Consider the following 16,360-nt stretch of genomic DNA (forward strand, 5'->3'; position numbering starts at 1 on the left):
CTGGAATTGTGATTGTGTGATGATATGCAAATGAGGCATGATATATGTAAATCAGCACCTCATTTGCATTTTCAAGCTTACTCATTTGCATGCCTGTTCCAGAAGGGGAAGGTCAGTGTAGATATGGCTTGATAGTTTAGTTGGGAGCTGTGACGAGGAACGAGGGAATTTGCGCTCTCTCTCCTTAATCTCAAAATCATTTCTTGAAGTAGAACTGAGCATTGGCATTTGATCCAGAGTTCTGAAAGGGATTGTCTTGTATGTTATTCTCTCTGTTCTAGGACAGCTGTAATGTATAAGTATGATTAGCAGGTTCCCTATATGACGTATGAATAATTTTTTCATTGGGATGTTCATTTACAGGGCCCCTATTCTTCGGCGAAATAGCAGAGATAATAGCTACCACACGCATGTTTGATGAAAGGGACTCAGACTAAAGAATCATGTATGTGTATCTGTGTACAAGTTGGAAGTAATTTTAGAATTACGTTTGCTGGGCAGCATTTCGTTTAGGTGTATAAGCTTTGCACTTTTGAAGAGAAGATAAAGGAGGAGACTTCTACAGAAATTCTTAAGTGTCTAATGCCTGACATTTCCACTTCTTTTGTATTCTGTTCAGTGACCTTATGGCTATTTTCTCTCCTTAGGAAGTTTTAGAACAGGTGTAGGATCATACATAGAAAAATCAACTTCATTTTCTCCAAAACTATTTCCCATTTAGTATGAGTGGCCACGTAGGATGGTAGCTCCACTGTGTAAAGACATGAGAAACAAGCTAATAAGGGGGAAGCTCAGGAAATTGCATTAGGATGGGAGTCATACAAGCTATAAATACTTTATCAAATAATGAGGTTTGTTGTTGTCCATGTACTCAAACATCAGTCCCACCTTTGACCAAACATGGAGCAAATGGACCATCAATGGGAAGAGACTACTAATCATAATGATAATAATTATCAGAGATTGCTCGTGCATCTGACAAAGTGGGTCTTTGCCCACGAAAGCTTATTCTCCAAAATATCTGTTAGTCTATAAGGTGCCACAGGACTTCTTGTTGTTTCAGAAAATAATGAGGTAACTGAAAACAGGGTTATCACTGGCAATGCTCCAGAAAGCTGAAATATTATTGTTGCTAGTCTGAGCATAATATATTGTTTTAGAGTTACACAAATAGAAGTGGGAGCTGTCTACATTTTCCTCCTTAATCAAAAATAAATTAATCAGTTCTGTTGCTTTGTTTCATCAGCTGAACATTGCAACCATAGGATATGAAATAAACATAAATTGTTGGCTTGCCTTGAGCTCTCTCTGATAGTAAATTGTGGATATAGTTCTCATTTTTAGTTTTTTTTTTTGTTTTTTTTTTTAAAGGAATGTTCTAAAATGTAGCATTTCAAAAGTGATTTTGTTGGGAGTTTTATAAACATGGATTCTCCATTTTTTCACTTGAGTGATTGTAGCTTAAAACTGCCGTCCAGCAACCCTGAATAAGTAGTAAAGATTTGCCCCCCTGGTTTTTGGTAGGTGCAGCAAGGAGTTACTGCTCATCCACAAATGGGGCTGAAGTCTTTGACTTCACTATGGCTGTGTCTACACTAGCTCTCCTCTTTGAAGGGGGCATGGTAATCAGCCTGATCAGCAAATACTGATGAAGTGCTCTGATGAATTTGCAGCACTTCTTTAGGCTAATTCTCCCTTTGGCAGATTCGAGGTGCTGGCATGTCATGTAGCCTCAGGCACTTTGAAGTACCCGCGTAACTTCAAAATGCCCTTATTCTCCCCACCCCACACACACCCCTACGCGGTCCTGGCTCCAGCTCAGCCCCCCTGCATGGCCCCGGGTCCAGCTCACCACCACCCTGCAGCCCTAACCCACCCCAGGCTTAGCGCCCCCCCTTTCCCCCTCCCATGGCCTCAACCCACTGCCAGGCTTAACCCTCCCCAATTGCCCACCCCCAACTCCAGGACTTACCTTCTGCAAGGAGCTCCAGGTGCTCCTGCTGCCTCCCCAGCTGCAGAATGTGTGTTCCACCGTGGATAAAGCTGCCTCCTGATTTACACAAATTCAAAGTATGCGAAGGTGTATGGGAACACAACCCTCGCATAATTTGAGGGACTACTGTATGCATAATAGAGGGAGATTGCCTAGGATTTGTAGATGTTAATGTATCCTGAAATTATTTAAAAAATCATAAAAATCATAGGCTGGATGACTCAACTTGTTAAACTCCTTTCTTCCAAGCAATATAAATTGTTCCCTACTCCTTGGGTTTTTTTTCATGTGTTAGGTCAGGATTTAGATGTCTCAAGTGGTGGGGGTTTTTACCGTTTTCCTTGGGAGACTGTCCAGTAGGTTTTATTGTAGGGAAGTTTTTCCTTTAATTTCACATCATCAGTCCCTAGTCATACACTCATGTTTATACTTTCTTATAGCTTACAGTTTCTTTATCCCCTAAAAATTCAGGAATTTTCCCCCCTCCTTTTCTTAATTTTACTGAAATGAAAACGTTAAAATAAGAGGGCCTAATTTCAGAGGGGAAGCCGTGTTAGTCTGTATCTTCACAGAAAACAAGTGGTCCTGTAGCACCTTAAAGACTGACGGATTTATTTGGTAATGTGCTTTTGTGGGTATGACTCATTTCTTTACATTTTCAGATCTTAACTTGCACATTTTCAGGGCCTACTTTGTTCTTATTTTGTGGATGATACAAAACTACTCAGGCTAGCTAAATCCAAATCAAACTGTGAAGAGATACAAAAGGATCTCACAAAACTGAGTTATTGGGCAACAAAATGACATACAAAATTCAGTGCAAAGTAATGCTGAATGCACTTTGGAAAACATAATCCCAATGACACGCACAACATGATGGGGTCTAAATTAGGTGGTGTGCCTCGAGAGAGCTTTAAGTCCTTGTGAAACATGGAGATATATATGTATCACACAGAACTGGAAGTGACCTTGAGACATCGTGTCCAGTCCCCTGCGCTCACAGCAGGACCTATCGCCATCCCTGACAGATGGCTTTTTTTTTTTTTTTAAAATCTAACCTGCCCCAGGCCCTTGAAAGGCCTCCTCAAGGACTGAACTCACAACTCTGGGTTTTTACAATGCCAGTGCACTAATTGCTGACCTATTACACCTTTTCCCACTCCCTATCAGTGATCTAACTGTGGCTAGCTCTCTAAAAATAGTAACTCGTTTTGCAGTGGCAGTCCAAAATGAACAGAATGTTGGGAATCATTAAGGGCGGGTTAGATAATAAGATAGTCTATACCTTGGATTTATACACAGGTAATATGAAATGCCCACATCTTGAATATTCGATGCAGATGTGGTTGTGTGATCTCAAAGAAAATATATTTGAATTGGAAAAGGTTCAGAAAAGAATAAAAAAAAAATTAGGTGTATTGGTCAGCTTCTGTATGAGGCAAGATTAATAAGACAGTGACTTTTCAGCTTGGAAAGGAGGCTAAGGACGATATGACAGCTTTATAAAATAATAACTGGTGTACAGAAAGTACGTAAGGAAGTGTTATTTACTCCTTCTGATAACGAGAGCTAGAGGTCACCAAATGAAACAAGAGGCAGCAGTTTTAAAACAAAAGCAAGTTTTTCTTTGCACAACAGTCAACCTGTGGAACTCCTTGCCAGAGGATGTTATGAGGATCTAGATACATTCATGGAGGATAGCGGTTGTTAGCCAGGATGGGCAGGATCAGTGTACCTAGCCTCTTTTTGCCAGAAGCTGGGAATAGGTGACAGAGGATGGCTTTCTTTGACTGCCTGTCCTGTTCATTCTAGGACACCTAGGATTGCTCACTGTCAGAGACCGGATACTAGGCTAGATGGATGTTTGATCTGACCAAAAATGGCTGTTATATATAATATAACATAATTTTTTTTCTGCTTTTTGGTAGCTAGATTAGGACTGTAGGGGAAGGAGAGAGAACCTCTTCCTCCCAGAGGGATCATCTGTGCAAGAGTATGGGTGGATTCAAACAAGTGGCAAGGATTTTTCATAATCAGGCACACATTACTCATATCAACGTGCTAACACTTTTTTGTCGGGCATACCAGCCATGTTGAAGTACATAGGTTTCATCTTACATTTTAAGAAATATTTGCTTGTGCTGTCTCAAAATCTGAAGAAGTTTTGGAATGGCAGTTCTGCTGAAATCTCTGATGCATTCTTTAAGCACAAATCTTTCCATTCAGAGCAGTAACAGATAGCATTCAAGACTGGTTTTTGATAAATAACAATTGTTTACATAATTTTACATTCAAGATTCATTGCAATTTAGCCTAAACTTTTTTTTAATCTAAGACTTAACTGTTAAGTGACAGAAATTTAAATGTGAAGGCTGTGAAGCTCATTCGTTAACTTTCTCTGTTGTCTACATGCAGTGAAATTCATGTGTGTCACATGTAACTGCAGTATCCAGTTGGAAGGTGATAAATTAAGAGGAAAAATTACCTGACATATTCTCCTCAGGACCAGGTTTTGTACCACTAGCCCTCCTGTGTAAAGGAATAGGACAGCTGGCTAATCCTGTTTTATCTATAACTACTTTAAATGTATATTAAACGTTGGACATGTTGTTTTTATTATGCTGTGTTGCCCTTTCTAGCTGCACTTTACATCTCTGTATCTTTCCATTGTAGATACTATTTCTCTTCTTGAATAGCTTTCAGTTAACTGTCCTTTCTTGTTCTCAACCACTTCTCAGTCCCTCCCCCAATTATATTTTCTGCCTCTTCACTCACCTTATCTTAAAATCATAGAAATACAGGTCTGGAAGGAGCTCTTTGGTTATTGTGACCAGCACTGCGCTGGAGCAGGACCAAACCTAGACCCATTCCAGTCAAGTGTGTTGGTCTAACTTGTTCTGAAGAACCTCTAATTATTTGGTTTTTATCACTTCCTCCTTAGAAGCTTATTCCAGAGCTGTATTATCATTAGATAGCTTTTCCTAATATCTTAACATAAATCACCCTTGTGACAGATTAAGCCCATTATTACTTGTCCTAATTCAGTGGACATTGACGTTAACGTCCTGTTTATAACAGCAACCTAACACATTTGAAGATTTATCAGATTTCCCTTAAATCTTCTTTCTCAAGACTTAAATATGCCCATTTTAAAAACCTTTCTTAGCAGATTGGGTGTTCTATGCCTTTTATTATTTTTATTGCTTTTCTCAGGACTCCTTCCAATTTGTCCACCTCTTGCTTAAAGTGTGGCACCCAGGATTGGACACCCCAAAATGGTATTAACCTTTTTTGCAAGTGCATCACATTGTTGACTCTCATTCAAAAAGAATTAGGTGAGTTCATGGAGGATAGGTGCATCAGTGGATATTAATCAAGATGATCAGGGTTGCAACCCCATACCGTGGGCATCCGTAAACCTCTGCCAGAAGTTGGGGCTGGATGATAGGATGGATCACTTGATAATTCCCTTGCCTTGTCTATTCACTCTGAAGTATCTGGCAGTTGCCACCTTCAGAAGACAGTGTACTGGGCTAGATGGCATGTTCTGTTCATGCTCTGAAACATAGTCCATTGTCAGAGACAAAATACTGGGCTAGGTGGACCACTGGTCAGATCCCATAAAGGTTGTTTTACATACAAGGTGTTTTTCTCTGGACCCTGCTCAGAAGCTTCTTCACCTTTCTATCAGTCTCTAACAGGCATCTGATAAATCTGAAATGCATGATCAGGGATGTATTTTACTCCTTTTCCTCTAGGCTGCTTGAAAAGAGTATATATCTATGTCTCAGCTATGTTGCTTTATCCTTTCTCTGGCATTTGTTTGTTCCTTGTTGCATAACTCTGATGCCTGGCTCCTTTGCTACCGTTCCTGGTTTCCCAGGCTGCTGCAGAATTTGATTAATAGGGTTCTTTTCAGTTTCACTGATGCCCACAGGAGTCTGAAGAACACTGAAAGCTGCAAGGCTTTTGTTAGTTTTCACTCTGCTACACTTTAGAAGAGCTCTTACCATCTGCAGAGTCACTGGAGCTGGCTGCTAGCAGACAGATGCCAGTGCATCAATTTGTACTCAGTTTGTATTGAAAGGTTTTACATAACATAGAACTGTAGCTTTTAGCATTTAAAATGAAATCGTTCAGATTGTGCAGAAGTTGATGGCACTTGTCTGGGAAGTTATCACTGGACAATGAGTCAGGTGCTCTAGCTTTGAATTTTCTTCAATTTGCTGATTTATGAAATTTATTTTAAGTGCAATGTAGGTTATAAGTTCTGTAGATCAAGTTCTAATATATTTGGTATGTTTGAAAAGGGACAATTTTAAAACCATAGGAAAAAGCAATCCTCTAAAAAACTGTTATAAGCACATTTCTTCTGCCTAGAACCACCTAGAAGTGACGTAGATGGGTGTTCAGATTAAGAGTGCAGAACAGTAGTAATGTGCCATCTGCTGCAGGAATGGCAACTACTGACTTATAAATGGTAGATGTGCATTGCAGAGCTCACCCTAAGAATAATTATGCCATTTAAAAATGTTAATGTGAACATGATCTGATGTAAAAACACTGTCCAAACAAAACAGAGTAAAATCAAACAAATAAGCTTTGATAGGAGTGAAGAATAATGTACTGTTATGATCACTAGCTGTCTTGAAGTGCTTGGAGTGATTTTTTTCTCTCTATAATCCTTTAATGCCAAATAGCTAAGGAATACCTTTCATTAAAGATAAATGTATGTTCACACTTCTCACTAGCAAGACAGCCTTTCAGCTGTTTAAGGATTAAACATGTATTAATTTTTATCTAAGCAGCAGAATCTTCTTGGGTGAATAAATATCAGACACAACTTCTGTTAAAAATGTTCTTTCAGAATTAATCGTGTGCAACCTAAATTAGTTTCAATTACAGAGCAATCAATCAGCCTTTTACAGTCTAGCTTACAAATTCTGATTAACACAGCTTAGTTTGAGTAAACAGCATCAGCAGAGCATCAAGATGTGGAAGTATCAGGGATTTTCCCATCAAGGGCTGGGAACAGCAGCAGTGGAGAAGGAAGAGGCTCATCAATGGAGCTTGCTTTGCCCCTCTGCAGCATTTTAATGTCACAGCTGCTTTTTACTATTTGAACTAGTGAGGTAAAATCCTGTTTTAATTGGTTAACTGATTAAAAAGTAGGTTTATCATCCTTTTCTTTAATCAGTTATTTACTGTGGTATTAAGGGCTGAGTTATCGTTGAAGGTCTGAAATGCTATTTATTGGCTTTATTAGATATGCTTTTGAGTCTTCCCCTCCATGTATTCTATCCACTGAAAAATTGCTGCTTATTACCCCCATCTGTGTGTGCTCATGGCAAGGAGGGCATGGGACAGAAAATTTGTTACCTGCAGATTCTTTTCTTATGCTCTAGTTACGTGGTTACAGGCAGCAGGGCCGACAGCCTAGCTGGACCCCATGGGCACGGTAGGAGGGAAAGGGTATGGACTCGTATAGAAGGGGCAGGGCTGGGGTAGTCAGCCCTTAGTGGTATGCCTGTCCCTCAGTGCTGCCTGGAGTGTGCCAGGTGGTGCTCCAGCAGAATCTAAAGGGTTGGCCGCTGTGGTCCCTTTTGTGACCCTGGGCTTCAGGGCACCTGCTCTCTTTGCCCCCTGGTTGGTGGTACCATCGCTTCAGAAGTGAAAATTTAAAATTGCTGTAGTAATAGTAAGAAAGCAAATTCAGAGTTACATATTTCAGCTTGGAAAGTTATCAGATGGGTGGGCAAGGCAGAAAGGAGGGGGAGGCACAGCACAGTGGATAAATTGCTAAACCCTTGAAGGATCTGGGGCAGATTAAAAAGAAATCTTTCAGGGATGGTGATAGATCCTGCTCTGGGGGTAGGGGACTGGACTCATGAACTCTCAGAAGGTCCCTTCCAGCTCTGAGATAGAATAGAACAGTGGTTCCCAAACTTGTTGGCATCACAGCCCATTTTTGAGAGACCCTCACACCCCTGACCTCTTCTTTACCCTCATCCAACCCCCTTTTTAACAAAAACTTCAATTTGTAATTTAAAATAAACACACAAAGTTGATATAAAAATGTTATTTAAAATTAAAAATAAGCACAAATAGTTTTTCCTTGCCCCTTGAGGGTGCCTGGTGCAGCCCCAGTTGGCCAGCTGCCTGAGCCTTGTGCCAGATGCCCATGCCAGCCGCATGCCCACCTCAGACTTGCACTGCCAGGGGCCAGCCACATGCCTGGCCAGCTGCCCACCCACCAGCCTGAGCCATCTAAGCCCCACATTGCTGGGACCAGCTGCCCACCTGCCAGCCTGAGCCACCCAAGCTCCGCGCTGCTAGGGCCAGCTGCCCAACCGCCAGCCCAAGGCCCACACTGATAGGGCCAACTGCCCACCTGAGCCCTGTGATGCTGGGGTCAGCCGACCAAGCCCCATGAATCCTGCAAGCTGGATGGCAGCCTGAGCTCCGCAAGCCACCCGCCCGAGCCCCTCTCCTCCCACAAAGCCAGACACTAAGAGCTCCCCACTCTTACCCCATCCCCATCCCCCTTACCTTGAGCCAGGCACCCTCAGCCCCACATCTAACCCCATCCTCCTCCCTTCCCCCCACAACCCACGCTCACCTTTGCGCATGGGTCTTTGCTGGCTGCCTACTTTTCAATAGTGGCTGTGCTGGGTCACCCACATAAAATGGCAAAGGCTGAGAGTCAGAAGCAAAATGTGAGGGGGAGGGGAGGAATGATGGGGGGGGGGGGGGGGGCTTAGGTTGCCTCACACCCCACCCTGGAATTTCTTCATGCCGCCTCCCAGGAGGGCACGCCCCCCAGTTTGGGAAGCCATGCAATACAAGATAGACAAAACGTGTACAGGTGAGGTAGGGCAGCAAAAAGATTTAGTGAGTAAGGTTTGTTCTTGATAGTTATCTTTAGGTGAAGATGCTTCAAGCTTAGGACATAGAAATGAGTTAAAAGGAATATAAGATGCTTTGTGTTCCTATATGGAATTTAGAAGCCTAATTGCTGCCTGTAGTGTGTTTTGACTTAACTGAAACTGAAGTACAAAACTGGTATTGTCTGTACAGAAAGCAAGGGACCAAACTGCATTGATTAGTGTGATTGTTGTGGTTAAGGGCTTGTAGAGAATGAGCACAAATTTTTGTGTGATTTTTACTTTCTTACCATTAAAGGTGTGGGATTTGGCAGTTAGTATTGTGGGAAGTGCTGTCCAAAAAGTGGCATTGAAGTTTTGTGGATGTGTCATGTTTTCTTTTTAATTGAAGATGACTTTTGTTTTCTGTAATGAAATAGGAAATTGGATTGGAAAATCTTAGTCCATATGCTTGAGGGTTAGATCACAATATTTTAAATATATATATTTAAAGCCATGCCTCATTTGCATTTCCCATTGGCCATATTTGCATGCCCCTTCTGAAAATAGCTACAGCAAATGTATGCAACTTTCTGCTTGGGAGGAGTTAAAATGAATGGTAGTTAGATTTCTGGGAGTATCTGTACTGGAAATAAGAATTTTCTGGTTGACTTGGAGGTTTTTCAGATATTATGAATCTTGCTTGTACTTACATGGGAAAAGCCTGATTAGTGGGTGTCCTAAAAGTATTACAGATGTATGTTCTTATTTTTCTCATAATAATTATGTTGTCATTGGTGCCTGAACTGAAAAAACTGAATAAGCCACATGGCAAACTTTTTACTCACCTGATCAGATATGATTACAAGTTTGTAACTTCCCTGCGAATTAATGGATGGATGTTTCCTGTAAGAACATATAGTGGAAGTACCTGCCTGGTATATTAAACTAAAGGTGTTTTTTGTTACTGTCTGACCCACTGATTGTTAGTGAACTCAGTACTTTTCTGTATGACTTCTCCCATTTTTTCTACCCAGTCATCCTCCCGTTTCCTTCTTGGCATGGTTTCCATAGTTAGAGTTCTGAGAGAGAGCTGGACCTTTGCTTTTTGTGTCTGTCTTTTTGCAGGCAGTAGTACCATTTCCTATGACTCATCTAAAGTATATCTCTTCTAGGGGGTTGAAGGCACATTTGTTTTCCTGAATCAACATAGTCTGGTAGCTAAACCTTAAATGAAGCCTCACCTCTGAATAAACTCAGAAAAAGGAAATTCTTCCCAAACAGTGACAACCATGAATAAGCTTCAGTATAGCTCCGTATGCCCCTTTCCTTAATATTTTGATGTGGTATTAAGAGAACTATGTACCTCTTCAGGTTTGGGTGAATTTCCACAAAAATGTTTGCAATTAAAGTCAAGTCAGTTATCTCTAAAGTTGATCAAATGTAGGAGTCAAATTTTGGGGAAAAAATCTGTTTTGAAAAGCGGCTATCACATTTTGGATGTTATCCCATCTAAACAAAGGATGGACCTACATCCTTAATATTTACTAATGTGGTTGCTACAGTTCTGCCCAAGTTGAGACCTAAACTCTGATTCCTCTTACTCCTCCCCAGGTGCTGACTTCAGTGGGCTGCTTGGCCCACTCTGAAGTTAAGCCTAACTGTCTCAAATTGGGTGTTTTTAAAATAGTGGGCATGTTTGAAAATTTAGGACATAATCTTCATGGACCTACATGATCTGAGAAATTGTTCTAGGTTCAAAATAAAATTTACTGTATTGTATGCCTTCTCTTGGCCTTCATGTTTTGTTAAAAGGAATGCATTTTGTTGCAGAAGAGTGTCTAAATAAATTGAACTCCTGAGCAAAGTTTTTATTCAGTTTGATCATTTCGTTAAAAGGTGGATTAGCCACAAAATTGTTTTAAGAGCGCGCACTCTCTCTCTCTCTTTATTTTGTAGGGAAACGTCAAATTCATCACTTGGGAAACCAGTTGCAACTCAACCAACATTGTCTTGATACTGCCTTTAACTTTTTCAAGATGGCAGTGAGCAAGCACCTAACTCGCGGGAGAAAGATGACCCACGTAATTGCTGCATGCCTCTACTTGGTGTGTAGAACCGAAGGAACGCCTCGTATCCTTTCACTTTTGAGCAAAATAAAAGTTTTAAGTTTTTTGGATCCATAGGTAAAATGTATCAGATGTTTGAAAACTGGAAAAATCTGTTCCTGGGCTGTTAATAAAATTGCATGTTCAGAAATTTAAACACCTTGTTTGATCTTTCTTTGTCCCTGAAGAGGTAAGTGTTTAGGACCAAATTTTGCCTTTGATAGGTGGATGCAGTGAAGTTTATGGGAATTGTGCCTGTGTAACCAGAGCGGAATTTGGCTTTCTGCAAGCTGCCAGCAGTTACAACCACTGCAAAAGGAGCTTTAATTTTCCTCACTGCTTCAGACTTAATTTCTTATTTCTGCAACTTGGTCACTATAAAATCAGACTCTTTCTGGGCTTTGTTAGGGAATTGCATTTTGAAATTTATCAGTACTGAGGGACAATTCTGAGTTGCATTGCACAGTTGAAATAAGGCCCTATCAGCACCTCCTACAGTCTACAGAAAAGCTTTCATTTACTCCAGTGGGTGCTGGCTCAGGCCATTGCTGAGCAGAGTGCTGTGGTGGGATGGCACTCATCTCTATGCTGCACATAGCTATGAAGTTGCTTTCCTACTGAAGTTTCACAGCTACCTTAACCCCAGCAGCCCTTACTTTTTAATGCAGGGAGGGGTATGTGGCTGATAGATCCCTGTGTAGGCTGCTATCAGCTGGTTTCAGCCTGCCCCCAAATCCTCTATGCTGCGGTGCAGTGTTCTTCAGCACAGTTGAACTTCGGAGGAGAGATTGCAATGGACACAGTGATTCTGCTGGCAGGCCTTCACCAAGGGGTAGTTTTGGTAGATCTATGAAAGTATTAAAAGGCTGTTATCCCTTCAGTGTCTGAGCATCTAACAGTTGGTAATGGATTTGTCCTTTTGGTACTCTTATGAGGCAGTATTTTCTTCAGAACCATAATGAGGATAATTAGACCCTTAGTAGATTAAGCTGCCTGCTCAAGGTCAGACAAGAGGTCAGTAGCAGGACCAGGTAATGAATGCTGATTTCCTGAGTCCTAGACCAGTGTTTCTTAAATGTTTGGTATTCTGTGAAATCAAAAAAATAATATTTTTGTGCAGAACTCCTATGAAAATTTTCTTTAAAAAAAAAAAAAAAAAAAGTCAGACCAAAAAAACCCTCCCGAAAACAAAACAAAAACAGAACAAAAATACCCCAAACGGCAACATATACAGCAAAAACAAAATGAAGTAATTTAATCATGAATCATAGCAACAAAGAAATAACATTACATATGTTTTTAGTAGAAAATATATACCATCAGTGTATGAGATCAAAAAGGCGTCAGGTGCTTGCGGCACATCTGTGTGGTGTTCATGGAACACCAGTGTTCCATGGAACATAGGTTAAGAAACACTTTTCTAGACCATTCTTACTTTTGTTTCACAGCACTTTGTCAAAGTTGTTGTAAATTTTGAATACTTCATAAAGGTAACCATTCTTATTCTTATTCTCTGTTAACAGTTACAGGAACTAGAAGCAAAACAGTAGCACAAAATCAGGAAAGCACTGAAGAGAATTTAAGGAATATTTTATTTGTACTTCTGGGTCAAAGAATAGTGAATCAGCTGTCATAAACATTATAGCTGAGTCACTTTTTAATGCTGTTTATATTTTTCTTTTTTGGAAAATAGACTGGTTAGTTTCATTTCCACGTTCTAATTAAGTGAATTTTTGGTTTCTGACACTATAAAGAATGTGTCAGAAATAGTGCTGCAGTAGTTAGCTGTGTCTACACTAGCTCCCTACTTTGAAGGGAGCATGGTAAGTAGGATGTCGGGAGATTATTAATGAACCGCTGTGCTGCATATGCAGCACTTCATTAAACTAATTCTCCCCCGCGGCAACTTCAAACTGGCGGCTTCCATGTAGCCGTGGCGAACCCTACGGTACTTTGAAGTGCCTGGGCAACTTGTAAGTCTCTTTTCTCCTCAACATTTTGAAGGCACTTCGAAGATGCCGTGAGGGAGAATTAGCTTAAAGTGCTGCGTATGCACTGCAGCACTTCAGTAATAATCTCCCAACAGCCTGCTTACCATGCTCCCTTCAAAGTAGGGAACTAATGTAGGCACAGCTGTTGAGTTGCAAACATTGCAAAAGACTCTTTTGTTGAAAAATGAATGTTAGCATGTTGCTGTGCTGAATGCTGTAGTTGTTTGTGTAAGAAACTGTTGATGATTGCACTTGAAAACAAAGCAAAAAGTTGCCAAGTGTAAAACATCCCATCTTGAAAGTATTTCCATTTGTTATTTGGAGTTATATGCAAAATATACTGCAGTGATTGACACTTCCCAAATACTTAACAGTATCTTTCTAATTTTTCTTTAAGATAACTTCCTGTGTGATAGTGTACTGTGAAACACTTAAGTGCGTAAGCCCCTACAGAGAAGCCGAGTCTTTTTACTAAAACATCACAAGCTACTCTTTTTCCCCTCTTGTGGTTACCATGACATCTGGTTCCTCAGAACACAGTGCATGTGGCCGTATGGCTAAATTATCCATGCGGGGTGTTTTTAATTTGTTACATAAACTTCCATTCAGTAACTAGTGTTGATAATAAGAATTCAACAGTGTTGAAAAGCTCTACTGATCAGAACAGTCTGCTTGGAAGGAATGAGTTCAGGTTCTGGTGTATTCGTCTGTTTTGCCCAGCCATTAGCATCTTTTGTTTCAAAACAAGCAACTCACATTTGTGGATAAGGTCTGGTTCCAGACATAAATTCAACCATCCCCTATTCTCCCGTTTCCAATCTAACCTGTTGTTTCAAAACTTGAAAATATGAAAGTATGTAATGCAACTTAGAAGAGCATAATAAATACTTATATTGCCAATTGTGAGATGATGTCCATTTAACTGTGGCATAGGTTTTTCTTGATCTCTTATATTTGTGGTCCCAGTAGAGATCAGGGCACACTCTGTCTGACACTGTACATATGCATATTAAGAGAGACGCCCCCTAAAGCTTTACTTTGGGCAGACAAAAACACAGATGAAGGGAGGAGAGGGCAATGTACCAACAAAGATATATAATATACATACACACATGCAAGGGGGAATTAAAACACAGTTCCAGACAGGCAAAGTGTGCCGCCTGAGGGCATCAGAAAGTGCAATATTTATATAACTTATAAGATTTTTTTTTTTTTTTTTTACCTTGACAAGATTCTTGGTTTAAAATTGTATTGAATTTATCTGTTGCTAGACTTCATATAGTCAACTTGGAAGAAGAGAGTCATTCAGGATGAATTTGGAAGAGAAAGTTAAAGCATTGAGGATTGGCTCAGGAAGGATATTGTATTCATAAGGAGCAGAATGGAAAAAGGCATTAAGACAAGATTTTTCAAAAGCGATGATTGACTGGGTGCCTTAATTTTTGTCTGTCCAACTTCAGACACCTTAAAGGGTTATGTTTTTTTTGAAGAAATTGGATAGCAATCTTCAGGTTTGTCAAGTTGGGCACCTGAAATCACTAGTCATTATTGAGCATCTTGGCTGAAGACTGTGGGGAAAAAAGGGCAGATGAAGCTAGTGTCATTAGCAGTGCAGTGAGGTTAGGAGGTGAGAAGTAACAAAGCTGTTAATTATTCAAAAAGTAAGGCCAAGAAGTATGAATTTCATACGTTGTAGCGGAGGTATTATGGGAGGGTAGAAAGAATAGATGGGAGTAAATTACGATGTTTGAGATGTGAGACAGTGGTAACTTTGCTGCGCCAACACTGCCTTTCCTGGCTGGCTGTGGTGCTGCAGTAGCCTTTGCTCCAGTTTCCCCCACTGTCCTTTGGCTTACTACAACAATAGAAGTGTCCTGACTTTCCAGACAGACCACTTTGCAGAGTCCTACCCAACAGAGACCTTTGCCAAAGTAAACAGACCTTCATTCCAGATAGGCTCAGTGACCCACCATCTTGTCACAGGTGTGCCTCTGCTACTGCGTAATATCTTCCTACCTATGTAGAGGCTTCTGTGCATCACTCAATATCATAGCTGAGGGCTGGCATTCTCCCTTCCCTTACTCAGGGGTGCAGGCAGGCTACAGTGCCTCAGGGCTTCTGGTTCTACTTAGACTTGTGGCTTACCTGGGCAGTACCTGTCAGCTCTGCGTTACTATCCTCCTCAGTCATCTTTCAGATGGCGTCCCAGGCAAGGGGAACACTCTGCCTCCCCTCCTCCATATTTCCTCCTTTTGCTGGGTTCACTCTGCTCTTTATGGAAATAAGCTCTACTCCCCGCCCCCGCCCCATGGAGCTTTATTTGTGATTAGGCCTGCTTACCGCCTCAGCTTTACAGATCACCTAATTGGCATCACATCAGCCCTGGCCCAGGAGGTGTGCATGGAACACCCCCCTCACAAGGAAGATGACAGCTTAGAAATATTACTGTGGAAGAAACAAAAGATCTCAACAAAGCCTGGATGTGGTGGTCTGGGGAAAAGGGGTAGATGTTGACAACATAAGCAGTGACAGGATTGAGGAAGTGGGGTCAGTTTGGAAAGAAAGGAAGAGTTCAATTTTGGCCATGATAGGTTTAAGTTGTTAGAAGAGAGTGCATGCGTCTTTTAGGGCCTACACATTAGCCTACCTCTTCTATAATATGCCTGTCATATATGGACAAATAAGTCATCAGCCAGGCACCTCAAGGGGTTGATCTTTTACGAAAATTCTGGCAAGATCGAATTGTATAATGTGAATTATGGCTGACTAGATTCCAGTCAAAAAACAGATGAAGTTGTAGTTTTCCTTGGTATGCTGTACATTTAATTTTCTTTTATTGTTTAGTTAATTGATTAGAGTAACTTCTAGATTCCTCTAGTACAGTGCAGTTTTTAAATAAAATTGATCAAACAAGACTAGGCCACTTGAAGTAATGCAAACTAAAACTATTCTTTGTAGCTATGAATGATTTTATTAAAATGGGTAAGATTTTTTTATCTCAGATCAGTTTGTTTCATTGTTCCGTTTTCTATTGTTTTGAATTTCTTTCCTCGTTGAATATGCAAAGCTTCCATACAGTGATAATGGCCTTTTATTAAATATTTTTTAACATTATTCCTTCTCCATACTAATATTTATAAAGGAAAAGTGGCTTACTAGTTATTAGCTAAACCTGTTAACTATACTTCAACAGCATTCAGATGAACTGCATGTAGAAATTTGTATTGTAATATCTCTTTAAAATGTGTTTCTACTATTGCTGCAGGCTACAAAGACATAGCATAAAATATACAAAAAGGTGGTAATGGTTTTAAAAGTTTCAAAGCAATGAATTCTGGAAAAATGGGTTATTCTACCAGTAAAACCAAATCCTGAGGGGTGCTGAGCACAGCCAGCACCCGCTGA

The 16,360-nt window shown here is 40.5% G+C and overlaps 1 protein-coding gene across 1 annotated transcript in view; it reads left to right on the plus strand.

Moving 5' to 3' along the window:
- The window catches only part of BRF1 (BRF1 general transcription factor IIIB subunit), a 255,619-nt gene that overhangs the window by 45,599 nt on the left and 193,660 nt on the right, over positions 1-16,360 (plus strand). The window contains exon 3 of the mRNA XM_074996369.1: positions 10,816-10,989. Within this exon, the coding sequence (XP_074852470.1) occupies positions 10,816-10,989 (174 nt within the window). The remainder of the gene's footprint in view (positions 1-10,815; positions 10,990-16,360) is intronic.

This window comes from Carettochelys insculpta, chromosome 6 (genome assembly GCF_033958435.1).
Source record: "Carettochelys insculpta isolate YL-2023 chromosome 6, ASM3395843v1, whole genome shotgun sequence".
Classification (NCBI taxonomy): domain Eukaryota; kingdom Metazoa; phylum Chordata; order Testudines; family Carettochelyidae; genus Carettochelys; species Carettochelys insculpta.